Here is a 16,205-nt window from a genome sequence, read left to right on the forward strand (position 1 = left end):
GCGGCCGCTACCCATCCCTTACACCCTGAGGTGGCACTGCCTGAGCACGGCACGGCCGAGGCCAGGCGAATAGCGTCTCCCCCACACCTGCAGGGGGCGCTGCGACCCCCGCTCGCGGCTGGCACCCAACGCAGCCGGCCCCCAGCGGAGGGGCAGTTCCGAGTACGCATGCGCCCGGGTTCCCGTGGGCCGCGGGGCGGTGGCGCGTGCGCGCTCCGAGTGCGCGGGGAGGGGCTCGCGCGCACCCTGGTAACGGCAGCGCTGTGGGGCCGCGCCCTGCAGAGGCCTTCTCTTGCTTCTGTCATCATGCAGGGCGAGGACGTCCGGTACCTCAAGAGGTAGCGTGGGGGCTTGGCCTTGTCAGGGAGGAGAAAGAGATGGTTGTTGTAGGTCCGAGGTGCGGCAGGCTGTGGGGATTTGGAGTGGAAGACGGTTGTGGGGTTGAGGCGCGGCAGGTTGCGGTAGGGGCTGGGCATGGGGTTGTGGGGCTGAGGCATGGCAGGTTGTCCCGAGGGGTGGTGTGTTGTGCCGTGCCGTGCCTTTGTGTGGAGAGCTGCGGGGGGTGCGAGTTTGTGGTGTGGAGACAGGTGTTGCAGGCTGTCGTAGGGGATGGATGAGAGGTTATGGATTGGGGAAGTACGAGGGGACTGAGGCTACGGGACTGTGGCATTTTAGGCTGTGGTGGGGGCTGAGTGGGAAGTTGTGGGAAAAAGGAACAAGAAAGGGTTGTGGAGTGGTGATGAAGTGTGGAGCTGAGGTGCTCTGGGGTGAGTGGTTTGGAAATGAGAGGTGTATTTGTTAGGGGCAGGCTGAGGAGTGACTGTCTGGTGAGCGGGAGGCTTGTATGGGTACTAGGAGGCTGTGTAAGGGATGAGTGATGGTTATAAAGTGGGTTTAGGGTAGGCTGAGAGATGGGATGGGTGGCATGCTTCTGGTAACTGGTTGAGGAAGGTGGTAGATTGGAGTGATGTGCTGTTTTGAGGCTGACTGGTGGCATTTTATGATGTGCATTTGGGATGGTGCACTGAGGCACCAGCAAGCTGAAAGAGTATAGTTGCTATTAGGAGTGGGGAGGGACACTGCTGTGGGTAGGTAGTTACTCTGGGGAACAGACAGGCTGGGGACTGAGAAGGGGGTATTAGACAATAAGTGCAGGTTCAGGCTGCATCTGGAGAGATAAACTGATTTGGAGGAGGTATTACAGCATGCTGTGGCAGACAGTGGGAGGGATGGGACAGGTAATGTGGTGGGATAAATGCAATAGTTTGGGAGTTGAGATGGATGTGAGAGTAACCATGGGTATGAAGTGGGCGATCTGAATTTGATGCTAAGGATGTGATGAATGAATGGTACCTTTATCTGTCTACTGGCAGTGGGACCAGTCAGCCTAATAGGGTCCGAGTAGGCAACTGTTGGCTCTCCATCAGTTGTTTCAAAGCAAAAGTGCTAGCAATCCCAGAAGATGTCAGGACATTGCATCCTGAATCCCATGGAGTTCCTGGTTGTGTGTGTGTGGGGGGGTGTTGTTAGTTTTTGTGTGTTTTTTTCTTGGAACTTTTGGGGGTGGGAGGAGGTGAGGAGTGTTGGGTTTTTTTTTCTTTTTGGTTTGGTTTTTTGGTTGTTTTTTCTTTCTTTTTGTATGCCACGTATTAAGATTCATAATTGGAAACAGTGGGGGGGGGGAACCCCTCTTGATAGTCTTTGAACATTAATTCTATCATATAAATGCAATAACAGGTAAACACAAATGGCAACGTGTAACTAAATAAGTAGCTGTAACTTTAGAGCAGTGCCTATTTTTGGCTTTGGATATTCTGTTTGTGCCATCATGGGTGATTTTTGGAACATTCTTCTTTGTTTTGTAGTCATTCCTGCAGCAAGTATACTTTTTTAAGGGAGCACAAGCCAAAACCATCCACAGTTCTGATTAACAGGGCTAGGGTTGTGTGCAAGTCTGGTACTCCTATGATCCCTGTTTCCCTTTGTCATCCTCCTTGAGAAGTCCCCTTCCCATGAAGTCTGACTTGCCAGGATTTGTTATTGGATTTTCAGCCTTATCCATGTGTGCTATTTGTGCCACTTGTGATTAGGATAATTTGGTTTTGCTTTTTCCCCCTGAAGGAATTAGTTGATAAAGGTTATTCACACACCAGCTTTGGTTGTGTGAGTTCGTCTAGAATAGCTTTTGTCTGTAGAAAAGGCCTTCCTCTTTTAAACCTCTAATAGAGCAGGATTCTTGTTGACAAAGCAGTCAATGAAGTGAAAGGATGGACTGATGTGCGTGAGATGTCCCCAGTGCATTGCTGCTTCTATTAGTTACAAGAATGTCTATTTAAAAATTTTTATATGAATATATGTATTTGAATATATTTTTTTAATATATATGAATATTATAAATATATATATGCACAAACTTAAGATGCATAGAAAATCAATAAAGTAGATGTTTGTGGATACAATGGGGGAGGAGGGATTGTTTATCTAAAAGATTTTTTTTTTTTTTGTTCTTGTCATGCTGGCAATCTGAATGCAGTGTTTTCCAAATGGAAAACAGTTTTAGTGGCTGGATAGTGCATCTTAGTGTATGTCTTCAAGCAGTTCACAAGGTAAAATTTTTCAGATCGGGAACTTGAATGTGAATTGATTTGTGATTCCATTAGCTAGGAAATAGCTCACATAGTGAAAGTGGTTATCAATGTGAGAGGGCAGAAAATTTCTGCAGCTGTATTTCTTTCAGTTTATTCATCTGTCTCTCTTATAGAAAAAATTACATATGGAAAATGCTAAAACTGTTTGAGCAGTCTTAGACTGAGGTTCTGCTTGTAACTAAGCTCACCACTGCTTTACTGCTGCCAAAAGGAGGTCGCACTCCATCCTGTTTATCCCTGCTTGTAGATAGGAAGTGTTATTCTCTCTCTGTAGAGCACTTTACTTCAATAACACATTAAAAATCTTCCTCTGCCCAAAAGATGAAGAGTTTTCTGGCAAATTGCTGGAAGTGGCTTTGAAAGGTTTTGATGAGCCCTCATGCTGAACAAAGGTGACTGCCAGGAGCAGTTAAAACATGGGAAGATCTAATCCTTCTGGCAGTGATGACCTGTTAGTTCAGCTTAGTTCTTGTAAAACTATGCCACTCTCTTTCAGGCCCACTTGTTCTCTGCCCATCCTTTTCTTTATATTTGTAATTATTATGAAGCTGTCAATTTACAGAGGTTTGCCTGTCATGAGGAGCATTTGTGGTTGAGATCTCCTGGTAGATCTAAATACGAGGGAAATACTGTTGGGGGTGAGAAGCAAGAAGTGGTTCTTTTCAGATAGATTTGTTGTAAACTTTCTGCCCTGCAAGGCTGAACCTTGTGAGAACAGACTGTACTGAAGCATCTACTTCAAAATACTGTTAAAGGGAAGAAAACGTAGGTTTCTTCAAAAAATCTTAAGTAGTAAATGGAGTTCTGCTACAATCTCAAGGAAGATGTTGCTTTTAGCAGTGAGCTATATTTGTTTGCGCTGTAGCTTTATGTCCTTGTAAGTCTGGTATTGAACTAGTTTATTTTCCACAGCAGACCTTTCTGTGGTTTGTGGGGGTTTTTGGGCAGCTGTATGTCGGGGAAAAAGGTAATTTTGTGCTTCTATTCAGCAGAAGGGGAAGCACCCACTGTAGTAGCTGAGTAGCTGGAGGCACACATTTCAAACATTTTCTGAAGAGAGTGGTTACATTGAAGGCTGCATCTGGATTTGCTGACATTTGCAGCTCTGTGAGGCTGATGTAGTTTTCCCTGGTCTAATTGACCCAATGCTATAGCCAGCTGTTCTCTCACCTGTAAATCTGGGGGGTTGGATTTTTTTGTGTGGGTTTTTTTGGTATTTTTTGTTTGTTGGTTGGTTGTTGTTTTTTTTAATTGTTTGTTTGGTTTGGTGGTTGGTTTTGTTTTGTTTTTTATTGCACAGATTGTGCCAATAAACCAACACCCAGACAAAACCCCAAAACAAACAAACAACCCACACATGCACTATAAAAGCCATTCTCTGGATGTGGTTCTGCTATCACTCAAAAACAGAAATAATTTGTATCTTTGTGGCCTTTTATCCATGGCCTATCCTCATGATCTTTGTACCTCTGTGTGAACATGGAGTTGCTGTCACAAAGCGGGAGAGAGCAGGACAGGTCCTTTAGGCAGTGGCATTCCCAGAGTGCTTTCCTGGAGAATGCTTCTCCAAAATATCTGTAGCTGTAGTAAAACATGTAGACATGCTTGATTTATATCTGTTGATGGCAGCTGTTGATCTGGTAATTCCGCAAGCCTGGCAGTAGACACAGTGAGGCAAAGAACAGTATCAGAAAGGTTTGTGTTTCAGGAGAAAAATTTAAAATTATTTGTAATTCATACTTAGTAGGTTTTTAACTATTTAAGATTTAGCTAAGAGAGTCTTGGAAGAATTTCCATTTGTAAATGACTGCACTCAATCAATGTCATTAGCAGATTTCTTAATACTGACAGTGTAACAGGGAATCAACTCTGTCAAGTGCATCTTTTTCGTAACTAGTTCCTAAAGACAGCTGGGAGACTTAGAAATCAAAGATTTATCGTGTTTGTTTCTTATTTGACTTCAGTGACTAAGACTTGACCAGTGATTTGTGTGTTTCTGGTTCTGGTAGACATAATAAGTCAAGAACATGCCACTAGCACTAAACTTTGGTACAGCTGTGTGAAATGAAATGTGGTACAGAAGGAGGGCAGTGCTTGGGTTAAGGAGACAGGTCCTTGTTACTTATGTGTTCTAATATGTTTTCTGAGCTTTTCAATAATTTTTTTCTTCTTCATTGCAGAAAGGTAAAAGGAGGAAACATAGATGTACATCCATCTGAGAAAGCCCTCATTGTCCACTATGAAGTGGAAGCAATGATTCTCGGAGAAACAGGAGACCCTGTGCTGGGGGAGCGCAAAGAATGTCAGAAAATGTAAGGTCATAGCAAGTTCTGATAGCTTTTTCCATTTTTTCCTAATCATAAAGTCAATAACTCAAAGCATCTATAGTCTGTAAGAAATCATATATTCTAATATTTATAAAACTTACGCTAGGTTAGTGGAGGGTTTAGAAGCCAGTGAAGTTAACATCTAAAACACATATTGTAAAGAGCTTTTCATCCATGTACTTTAAAGTGGTTTGTAAAGAAAAGTGATTACTCCAATTTTATATGATGGGAACTTGAGACAGAGAAGAGTGAAGTGATTGGTTCCTAATCAGATGGTTAATGTTGAAGCAAGTAATGCTGTTGAACCTTCTGACAGCCTTACACTCTAGTCATTGGCTCTCCTTGTTTTCATCTATCAGTACTGCTAGTAATTTCACTATAGTATCTGCATTTTACTTTTACCTGGTCTTTTTCTTTTAAGAGCATTAAAATATTCCCCATTGGAAAAGCCCATAGAACTATTATGACTTTAATTTCCAAGATTCAAGTTTGGACCTTTCCTAGGTTTGTTTTATCTCTATACTGAATTGTTTTTGAAAACTTGAGCTGAAGTGGCTGCATGTGTAAGTGTATGTAAGAAGAATTGATGAAGAAAAAGAGAATCTTTAAATTATTTCAGATTTCTGAGAATATCTGTTTTCAGATGAACCAGTATAACTTGCATATGGAATGTGGTGGAATTCCTTTTTGATCCATCCTGTTATTTTTTGTGTATGCTGTACTTCTTTGCAGTATTGTGCATATTTTTTCTGGTGTATTGCAAATAAATTATTGGCTGCTGTGTCTGAGATGGTTATAAAGGATCTGTTTGTGCAGCTGCATTTAGTGTTGCTGCTTGTCAGCTGATAGACAGTTATGCTCTGTCAAATGTTTGACAGTTACTTGCCATTTGGAGTTGTAGAGAGCCACTGCTTTGACACTATGTTTGTAAGTCATGGCACAGCCATTGGTGGTATCAGGATCATTTCTGCTTCAAGAAATTAATGACTCTGTAAACATAAAGAACAGGAGATACAAAAATTTAGAAGCTGAAGAGACACCCATCTCTGTTGCAGCATTCGGCTGAAGAGTCTTAATGCCAATACAGACATTGCTTCCCTGGCTCGAAAGGTAGTTGAAGAATGCAAGCTCATTCACCCCTCAAAACTGCCGGAGGTAGAACAACTATTGTACTATCTGCAGAATCGCAGAGATGCCTCAGCAGGAAAAGGTAAATAATACAGGAATAAAGTAGCTTGTGGCTGGGTTGCTTTAGCACTCAACAACTAGTGTGTGAGCTTTTTCTAGCTGAGATCCTAAGTTGCTTGATCCTAACTTAGGAGTCCTCTGAAGATGAGAGTGGGGAAGATGTATAGGTAAATCACACTTGGGAAAGATTAAATCTTGGAGCAAAACTGGTGGGAATTACCTTTTTAAAACCAGAGCTTACCTTTCTGGTTAGTTGATCTTAGTGTTAATGCTTATTACTGGCTGCCTTGTGCTTTAGTAGGACTTGAGAGGTATAGATTCCATTATTTGGTGCAGCCTTTTCTTGTTGCATCTGCACGTGCAGTGACATCAAATGACCATATGTTGATCTTCCTAGGAAGATCTGTCATTGTCTGTTGCAAGGCTAGATAGTGTTCCTAGGCTGACTTTGCACTGTCTGTAAAGCTGGAGTCGGGAGTTTTCAGAGCATGACAAGCTTTGGTGTAGCAGAGAGCCTCGAATAGTTGTATTGTCATCTTAAGTTCCTGGCATCTTAATGATCCTATTTCTGTTTCATCTTAAACTTTCTGCTCAGGGGACAATTTCATATGTAACATCCAGTCCTGTGTTACCTTGTGGCTAGCAAGGTTTCTTGCAGTCATTAAATGATTAGCTTTGTTCTTAAGTTGGTTTATTATCTTAGCGGGATAAGATTAAACCAAAGATTGTTATTTGTATGCTTTGATTGTAGGTGCTTTTGGTGTTTTACCCTCTTCTGTATAAAGTATACATGCAGGGGGATGGAACTAGATGATCTTAGCATCCTTTCCAACTTAACAATTTTGTGATTCTGTTCTATGATCCTGTGTTGGTGTATATGTTATATACATGTATGTATATATATATACACATTACACACACTCACATGTATATATATATGTGTGTGTATATATGTCTTGGTGTATCACAGGGCAGCTTTGGCACAGTGCACAAGTAGAATCAAAGCTGCTAAGGTATTTCAGTGTGGAAGTGAGTTTTGCCACTCTGGGCTTTCACTAATGATTATTAGCCTTTGTCTCCCCAGCTGACTGGGCTGCAACTGATCATTTAGAGTAAGGAGTCAGAAGGCATCTAAGATTTATTTTGCTTCCTGTATGCTGTCCAGCTTCAGAAACCTGACATACCTTAGCTATGTTAGTCTGACAGGTCAGCATGACACAAAAGGACTTTGATCTTGACTTAATCAGAATGTTTACTGTGACAATACTGGGCTTTTTGTGTGTGTGTGTGTGTGCACATGCATAGTCTAACTGCAACCCTGTCTTTTTCTTAATAGAAAAGAAAGAGAAATCCAGTAAGCCAAAAGATCCATCCCCATTTGAAGGAATGGAGGTAAATATTGGTGGTAGAAAAAAAAAGCAAAACCTGTTTATCTCTTACGTAGATATTGGGGAGGAGGGAAGAGGAAATACTGAATCTTCAGGGGGTTATGTTGCCTGTTTTTTTTAAACAGAGAACTTGGTTTGGGAATATTGCAGAATGGAATAAAAACTGTCTCCATAAAGGGTAAAATATTTGACTTGCATACTTCCCTCTCCAACTGTAGCATGCAGCAGGACAGCAAGAGAGGTCTGGAACATCAGACAGGGTGCAGGGAGTCTTGTCTAAGCATCCTTTGTTATTTTGTAATTAAATCTCAAATTTCCTGTTGTTCATTGGCATATATTCTGGGTGTGTTGATTTTTTCCTTGTAGTTTATTTTTTCCTAATATCTCAAAGCTGTGCAGTCGTTTGGGATTGAATAATGTTGTGATTGATTATGTTGAATTGACATAATTTTCTCTGTGAAACCATCACTTATGACTGCTTTCAGATTGATGAAGTTGCCAATATCAATGACATGGATGAGTACATTGAGTTACTGTATGAAGACATTCCTGACAAGGTGCGTGGCTCTGCCCTTGTTCTGCAGCTGGCTAGGAATCCGGATAATTTGGAAGAACTGCTTATCAATGGTAATTTTTAAACCCAGTGGTAACTTCTCTTAATGTGGTGCTTTCTTCTCAAGGGAAAAATAGTTCACCTTTAATTTGGAATTTTCTCTAGTTTGATAGGCCTTGCTTCTGAGTACATAAGCTGTCTGTCAAAGCCCAGCTGGATCTCTCCACAAATGGATGCTCTTCTTAGCTGGGCCTAATGCATAAATCTTCCTGGCCTCAATAGGCTTCAGCTGGTTTGCTTTTTTTTTTTCCTGATCCTTGTTATTTTGATGCTAAATCAACTTCAGTTGGCATTGCTGTCAAAGATGAGAGTGTAGAGTTGTATCATGAAGATCAGGAAACTTGCTTTGAAAATGGGGTTTGCAGGCTGACATACGTATAGGTGTCCAGTTTTCAGTGGGAAAGAAGAGTGATCTGGAGAAGAAAAGTATGACAAGAAATATAAACCAAATTATTAAATAATACAAAGTTGCTATGGGAAAAAAAAATAAATGTGTATGAAAGAAAGATGGGAATGAAAAGTGATACTTTTCAATGTAGCATTTAAAGGGGATTTGGAAAGTGAAGTGATGATATTTTAGGTAGGGCCCACAGAGTAGTGTGGAACATACAGCTGGCACAGGCCACAGGATGGTAAGGTTAGTGGTAGTTTTAAGATGACCTTTGTGTTTGGTTGCCGCTTTCTTGCATGTGGCCTCTTCCTAGGGTTTGTGACTGTATGACCACCCAGAGTACTCTGTTTTAGTACCATCTCCAAATGTAACTTGTAAGCAGTGTTACATGTTAAAGTGAGATACCTCTGAAAATCTTCCATGTAGAAAACTGATATATGTAGAATGAGGTATATCTAAATTCTGAACCTCACAAGACAAAAGGAAGGAGGTAAAATGCTCATACACATCTATATCTTGTTTTAATTCAGAAGGTGCCCTGAGTGCATTGGCTAGAGTGCTGAGGGAAGACTGGAAACAAAGTGTGGAACTTGCTACCAATATAATTTATATTTTCTTCTGCTTTTCAAGGTGAGTGCAGTGTCTCTGTATAGGAACATAGGACATAAGGAACTTCTCTCTGCTTAGTGTTTTGCATTTGTTTTCTGCACTGCACTACAAAACCTCACTGAAACAGGTAAAAGGTTTGCTGAGATAGAAACACATTTTTCATAAATGACAAAATTGAGGCACAAAAAGAACCCCCACAGTGAGGCAATGTGTAGTAGAGCTGAGAAGAAACTAGTAAGGGTTCTCACCCATAGCTTGTAGGCTAAGCTGCCACTTTTTTATTTCCCTCAGCATTCCTACAGGGAACAAGTGGTATTCAAAAGTGAAGTGGGTGTTTGTTCTTGTTTAGCTATGCCAGTGTTTCAGCATACCCTGCCTAGAAATAATTCAAATGTAATTTGCACTGAAACTTGATTTTAGGCCTCTATTATATGTCTGGTAAGTAGGGATTCCTCTGAAGCACTTACAATATGGAAAGTGGGGCTGATTGGAAAACAGTTTTCCTTTATGCATAAAAATTGGAATGTGTTCTTTATTTTGACTTGGAAAAACATGCTATTGCTTTCTTTCTGCAAGTTTGGAAAAAATTCATGTTTACAGAAACTGACTTTTGAAACAATTTTTGAACAGAGGAATGTTATAATGGGGCAGATAGTAAATATTTTTCTTTTTTTTTTAAATACTTCATGTAGTGTGATGTTGGGACATTGCGATCATAGATGTCAAAACAGATTTGGGATGGTTTTCATTTTTCTTTTTCCTCACAAGTTTTTTCTTCAATGTAGTTTTTCTCAATTTCATGGAATAATCACACACTACAAAATTGGAGCTCTGTGTATGAATATTATAGACCATGAACTGAAGAGACACGAGCTTTGGCAGGAAGAACTTTCTAAGAAGAAGAAAGCTGATATCCTTTTGATATGCTGGGGCAGCTTAATGGCTTCTGACTTGCCTTGATAGCTGTTGTTGATTTATATAACATGACCATACAGTAGCTTCTGTGAAATCAGTAGAATTTACTATTTCTAATAAAGTGCAAAATGTAATATGAAAAAGGCCAAGAGTGAGAAATTAGGGCATTAAGTTAGAGTTACTAAAACAACAACAACAAAGTTTTATTTCATCAGTAGTATGTTTTAGGAACATTTGTCCTGACTATTAGAATGTGATACATCCAGGATGAGGAGGAGAAAAAACTTATGCCGTAGATTACAAGTATAGCAATTTGCTGAAGTAATGTGTTTACACTGGCTATTCCACAGATCCCTTGCTTTTTACTAATGGTGGAATAACACCCTGAGGATTGTAGTCATTTAGGCTATTTAATTTTTATCTGAACTTCTTAACTTCTGCAATTTACTTGATGAAGATCCTGAAAATCAAACCCTGAAAAAGGACTATGACAAAACTTACAAGAAATATCAAGGGCTGGTTATCAAGCAGGAACAGCTACTCAGAGGTACCAAATCCAAATAGAAAACTATTTCCTTGTTAGTGAATGTGGGTAGTGGGTTTTGAGTGCTTGTTACAACCAGGATGCATTAAACATACTGAACGTGTGGATAAATATGGAAGAGCACTGCCGAAGAACAGGCAGAAGATGAGTGCTTAATCAGATTGTTTGACAGTGTACTAACAATTTTTGAAATTATCTGTGAGTCTTAGAGGAAAAATGGCAAAAGTGATCAGCTTAACTTTTCTTTGCTCATAATTTTGGTTTGGGAGGAGTTTGGGTATTCTGGTTTTGTACCTTTGATGGTGGGGGTATTGGGAGTGTGGGTGTTTGTTTTGTGTTGGGTTTTCTGTTTGTTTTTTAGGTTTTTGTTTTCTTTTTAACTTGGCCTGTATCTGATTCAAGTGGGAGAGCTTTCATTCTGTCTCAGTTTTTGTACTGAAGTACAGTTAGTGTTAGATTGAAATGATCTGAGTGGCAAAGCTTTCCCAGTAAGGGCTTTTTAATAGTTCCCATTGGAACTGAAAGGAAAAAAAAGCATAAAAAGCTTCTAGAGATAATTTTTTTTTATTTTTTATTTTTCAAAACCACTATTAGAATTCAGCTTCTTAATGCTTTCTAAACAGGGATAAAAAGCATTCATGGTCAGGTTTCTTCAAAATGCATTGTGAAGGTAGCAGAACTTCTGAAAGTTCTGAAAGTCTTAAGCAGTTAATGTGTATATAGAGACTTGTTTAGTTCTCTTGTCTGTGATCTCATGATATGATTTGTATTGGACTTTGTTAGTTGCAGTTTACCTGCTCCTAAATCTTGCTGAAGATCCTCGCACTGAGCTGAAGATGAGAAACAAGAACATTGTCCATATGTTAGTAAAAGCACTGGACCGTGAAAATTTTGAGCTGCTTGTGCTGGTTGTATTTTTCTTGAAGAAACTCAGCATTTTTATGGAGAACAAAAATGATATGGTAAGGCTCAGAGCACTCATAGCACTCTACTGCAATATTAGAAAAGTATAGACTGTGTGGTTGGAGGGAAGAGGGAGATATTTCTGTCCCCACCCTAAATATCTGTAGCATTGATTATCTTCTTTGTTACTAGAAAAATGAGTAAAAGTGCAACATCCAGCCAATAACATATTGCAACATTTTCTGAAGAACTGTTATCCCTAATGGTGAAGTTACCTCAAAATATGATACATGAAATTCCAAATTTTGAAGACAGCACCCTAGAGTCTTTTCATATCGCCATTTCTGGAGATGCCCGTGGCCCTGCCCCCATACTAAATTATTTTGCCAACATACAGTTGTCTCTGACATATATTGCCTTGGAAAGAAAGATAGTTACCCTTTTGCAGTTTGCTAGACTTACTTCCTAGGCCAGCTTGGTCTCCAAAGGCACCTTACAATTGCTCTTTCATGCTGCCAGTAGCTCCTATGAACTGTGGGCTGTGTTATTCTTCGTAAGTTTCTTTTAGGTGAACTCTCAAACTTCTGAAATCATAGCATATTTCTGTGTGTGTGTGACTTTAAGTTTTTAGTGATTTTTTCCAGCGGTTTTTAGTAGATACATGCCTTCACTTCTGTACCTTTATGCCAGCTTGTTAAATGGAAATGATAAATTTTCCTTATCCAAGAAGTAATCTGAGATTAATGTTACACTTAAATGGTGAGATGAAAAAGTCTGTGTAAATCAATAGAAAATTAATTGCACCTTTGTTACTGGAACTGTCATTCTCATGCATATGCACTGAAAAATGTAAACGAGGTATCTCTCTTATTTATATATGGGTATCCTATTTCTTAACAAAAGTCAGACACCAAGCATGTGTTTTGGGGGAATGTAGACTGTTTATTAGGTGATTGGTCATTGATTTAGTTTATACTTGTGTAGTGTCCTGAAGGACTTTATTAGGAAAATAAGGATGATTTGCTGGCACACCTTCTGCATTCCATTTGACTTAGCAGAAATAGAAATGAAACAACATTGTTGAATTAATTGCAGAGTGTTTTTAACAGTTTTGAAAAGACTTTTGAAGAGGTTTGTATGCTTCAGGTCAGCTGTCCACTTGAGCATTCCTTACTTGTAATAAAGATGCTTCTTTTCTCTGCACAGTATTATTAAGGAAGGCTATCAGTGAAGGAGAAGGTATTTTAGTATTTATATCAGGCAATAACACAAAAATGTCAAAGGCAAAATGAACCAAGATTAGTTGTGCAATGCCTGATTCTAAGTAAAACTGAATAAGCTATGTATATTTATAGCACACTCTTCTCTTTGGTATTCAAATAGGGATATTTATTAATTTAATTTAGGAATTTAATACTTGTCCTATTAAATTCAAAGCTGTGAAATAGGAGCTCTTGCTGTCTGATTGGTTTTGGTCAAAGTTGTTTGATTATAGTCAGTTGTTTGATTATTGCAGTATGCAGTGTGGGGCAAGCTGTAGTTTCTTAGTATTCATTCCCTGTGTATTTATAACTGGAAGGCTAGTTACACACATGCAAAAGTTTGAAGAATGCAAAGTAATTATGTGTGCCTCTTTCTGGCCAAAGAAGGTTCTGGGAAACAAGAAAATGCATTTAAAAGATTATGTCAAATAAAAGCAGAGAAATTATGCTTAAAAAATGATAAAAACTTTTTAAAGTTTTGCCAGTCAGTGCTCAGATGGCTTTTTTCTGGCTGCTAAAGTGAACGTGATCTCAGAAACTGACACCACTTCTAAGTTCCTGGATTACAGTTTTTAATTTGAATGTGATACATGTTTCAAGATGACTTTCATGCTTTTATTAAATTAACATGTAGGACACATGCCTCTTCTGAAAGCACATCCAAAGTTCTGTCTAGGAATTCAATTGGAATTCATAATGAAAGGTCTCAAATTCTTTTTGAATGCCAATTTTCTGTCTGTCTTGGTTGGGTATCTCTGACTTTAATGCCACTTGTTCTAGAATTGCTTGTGTTTACATTTGAGTGAGTTGTTACCCCTACCCCAATCTAATCTTGCAAGTGATGTCTCGATCACATTCTTACAGTATTCCAACTGTAAGGAATGTTTTCAAGATATCTGAACTGTTTGATTCAAAATCTTTTTTAATCAATGTTACCCAGTAGCCCAACCTAGAAGATTTCAACCACAAAGACGTAAGCAAACCTGCTTCAGATGAAAATGCATTGACATTATGGGTATTATGGGTACAAATTTGATATGCATTTGCATATGTGTGTATGTAAATATATAAGATACTGAGAGGGCTTTTACATTGAAGACAAATCTAAGCTTGGATGGATTATGTTTCTTTCTTTTTCTTGATACACAGGTTGAAATGGATATTGTTGAAAAACTTGTGAAAATGGTACCCTGTGAACATGATGATCTGCTGAATGTTACTCTTCGACTCTTGCTAAATCTATCCTTTGACACAAGCCTGAGGAATAAAATGGTGCAAGTTGGTCTACTTCCCAAACTAACTGCGCTTCTAGGTATGTGTCCTGGATTCAGCAGTAGCAGTCATTTTTCTTCTTCTTGGTAGCTGGTACAGTGCTGTGGTTTTGACTTTCAGCCTGAGAACAGCGCTGATAACACTGATGTTTTTAGTTGTTGCTAAGTCATGTTTACTCTGACCAAGAACTTTCTCAGTCTCATGCTCTGCCAGGGAGGAGGGGAAGCTGGGAGGAAGCAGAGACAGGGCACCTGACCCAGACTGACCAAAGAGGTATTCCATACCACAGCATGTCATGGCCACTATATAAACTGGGGGCAGTTACCTGGAAGGGCTAGTTCACTGCTCATTTGGGTGGGGTATCAGTCAGTGGGTGGTGAGGTGTTGTATTCTCTTCCCTTGTTATTTCCCTTATTATTATTATTATTGGTGGCAGCAGTAGTGGTCTGTGTTATACCTTAGTTACTAGAGTATTCTTATCTCAACCTGCGGGAGTTACATTCTTTTGATTCTCCTCCCAATCCCTTCGGGAGCTGGGGTGGGGGAGAGTGAGAGAGAGAGATTGCGTGGTTCTGATTTACGGCTGGGCTTAAACCATGAGAGTATGTGTTCTTCTGTTGTAACACAGACATTTCAGAAGGGATGGTGAAGCTGTTCACATCATGATATAGTGTGCCTGAAAGTTGCTACATCACTTTTCTCTTTGCCAAAGAGCTTACTTCCTTAATACTCACTTTTTTTTATTATTCAGCTTGACAGTCTGTAACTGTTAAGATCATGTGACTACTTTGGATACAGGTGAAACTTTTTGTTGTAGGGGAAGACCAGTAAGGAGTGTGGAAAAAGCAGGAGGTTGTCAAATTTGATCTTTCTTGTACACTGGAGTTCTCAGGAGGAAGGTTTTACTGCTCTTTGTGTGTTCTTTGGCTGACACTACCTAGAGGCAGCTCTAGTAGATATACTAAATGTTTAGCAGGATTTGGCCATGAGCTGAGTACTCATTTTTAGGTGGAAGTTGAGGATCTTGTATTATGGAGCCCTGAATGTATGAGATACTGATGCAAGATTTTGTTAAGTCTTTCTGAGTTGTGTTGGGTTTGGGATGTACTAAATCCAGTGCTGATGGTGTATCCAGGTATGATTGGAACAACTGGAGTGCAATAGTGAATCCATGTGCTTTCCCCACTCGCTTTGACTATAGTCTCTTAGGATTGGTTGCCTTCTCAAGTTTACATTCACACTCAACATGAGTGTATTGCTATTTGGTATGCAAAATAATACCATGAAAATTTACACCGCTTTGGAAGCCTTGATCTTGTTGGTGATTAAACTAACAGCTACCTGATATGTCCGGAAATGCCTCAGATCTTTTTATGCCTTCTGTCCCAAAACCATGTTTGTGCTTGATATCCTCCTTTGGGCTGAGCTAGGAGGGAGAAGAAAAATGACACTTGGAATCCCTCTTCTTTATACTTTTTCCTCAAGACAATGATATTTGGAAGTACACTGAGAGTGGAAGCTGGTGAGAAAATAAATTTTCTCTCATTTGAGAGAAGATCTGGCTAGGTAGGCTGGCTCAGCTTGGGTTGTAAAGTTTTTGAAGCAGGAACTTACCTGTTTTGTTTGTACAGCAGCTACCACTGTGGTCTAAACTTGGGGCTTCTGGGTGCTTGTCACCCCAAGCAGTGGCACAACACAAATCACTGAGAATTCCCTGCTCCCCATAATTCCCTATTTAACATTAAAGTCAGAGTAAGCTCATCAGTTAAGTATCTGCTTTCTGATGTCTGATGCTACTGTGAAGAGGAGAATTTCTTTTCAAATGCTGTTCTCTCAAGCTTCTAAGTAGGTCTGCGCAGAAGGTTCTTGAGATCAAAAGAGCTGGCTGCTAAAACTGCAGTCTGTTCCTGAAGTGTCTGTTGGGTAATATACAGTAAGTTCTAGTACTTCCAGAAGCTTCACTGTGTGTTTGGTTCAGTGGGTGGTGGCTCTTTCCTTGACTTGGATATGTTTGTCTGTTTTTGTATAGAGCCATATGCTGTTGCCCTAGCTCCTCCCTCTAGAATTCCTTGATACTTATTTTGCTGTTGTTTCAGTTAGAAAATGTAGGCAGAATTATTGTCTATTACTTGTTTCTTAAGACAA

The 16,205-nt window shown here is 39.7% G+C and overlaps 1 protein-coding gene across 2 annotated transcripts in view; it reads left to right on the forward strand.

The window, feature by feature from the left end:
- Nucleotides 1-228: 228 nt before the first annotated feature.
- The window catches only part of KIFAP3 (kinesin associated protein 3), a 68,884-nt gene continuing 52,907 nt past the window's right edge, over nucleotides 229-16,205 (forward strand). For both annotated transcript variants that reach the window (XM_031047262.2, XM_005147076.4), the window contains exons 1-10: nucleotides 229-338; nucleotides 4,829-4,960; nucleotides 6,031-6,185; nucleotides 7,500-7,555; nucleotides 8,037-8,178; nucleotides 9,086-9,185; nucleotides 9,950-10,074; nucleotides 10,528-10,626; nucleotides 11,407-11,585; nucleotides 13,938-14,100. In XM_031047262.2, the coding sequence (XP_030903122.2) occupies nucleotides 307-338; nucleotides 4,829-4,960; nucleotides 6,031-6,185; nucleotides 7,500-7,555; nucleotides 8,037-8,178; nucleotides 9,086-9,185; nucleotides 9,950-10,074; nucleotides 10,528-10,626; nucleotides 11,407-11,585; nucleotides 13,938-14,100 (1,183 nt within the window). In that variant the 5' untranslated portion in view covers nucleotides 229-306. The remainder of the gene's footprint in view (nucleotides 339-4,828; nucleotides 4,961-6,030; nucleotides 6,186-7,499; nucleotides 7,556-8,036; nucleotides 8,179-9,085; nucleotides 9,186-9,949; nucleotides 10,075-10,527; nucleotides 10,627-11,406; nucleotides 11,586-13,937; nucleotides 14,101-16,205) is intronic.

Source organism: Melopsittacus undulatus, chromosome 6 (genome assembly GCF_012275295.1).
Source record: "Melopsittacus undulatus isolate bMelUnd1 chromosome 6, bMelUnd1.mat.Z, whole genome shotgun sequence".
NCBI lineage: Eukaryota > Metazoa > Chordata > Aves > Psittaciformes > Psittaculidae > Melopsittacus > Melopsittacus undulatus.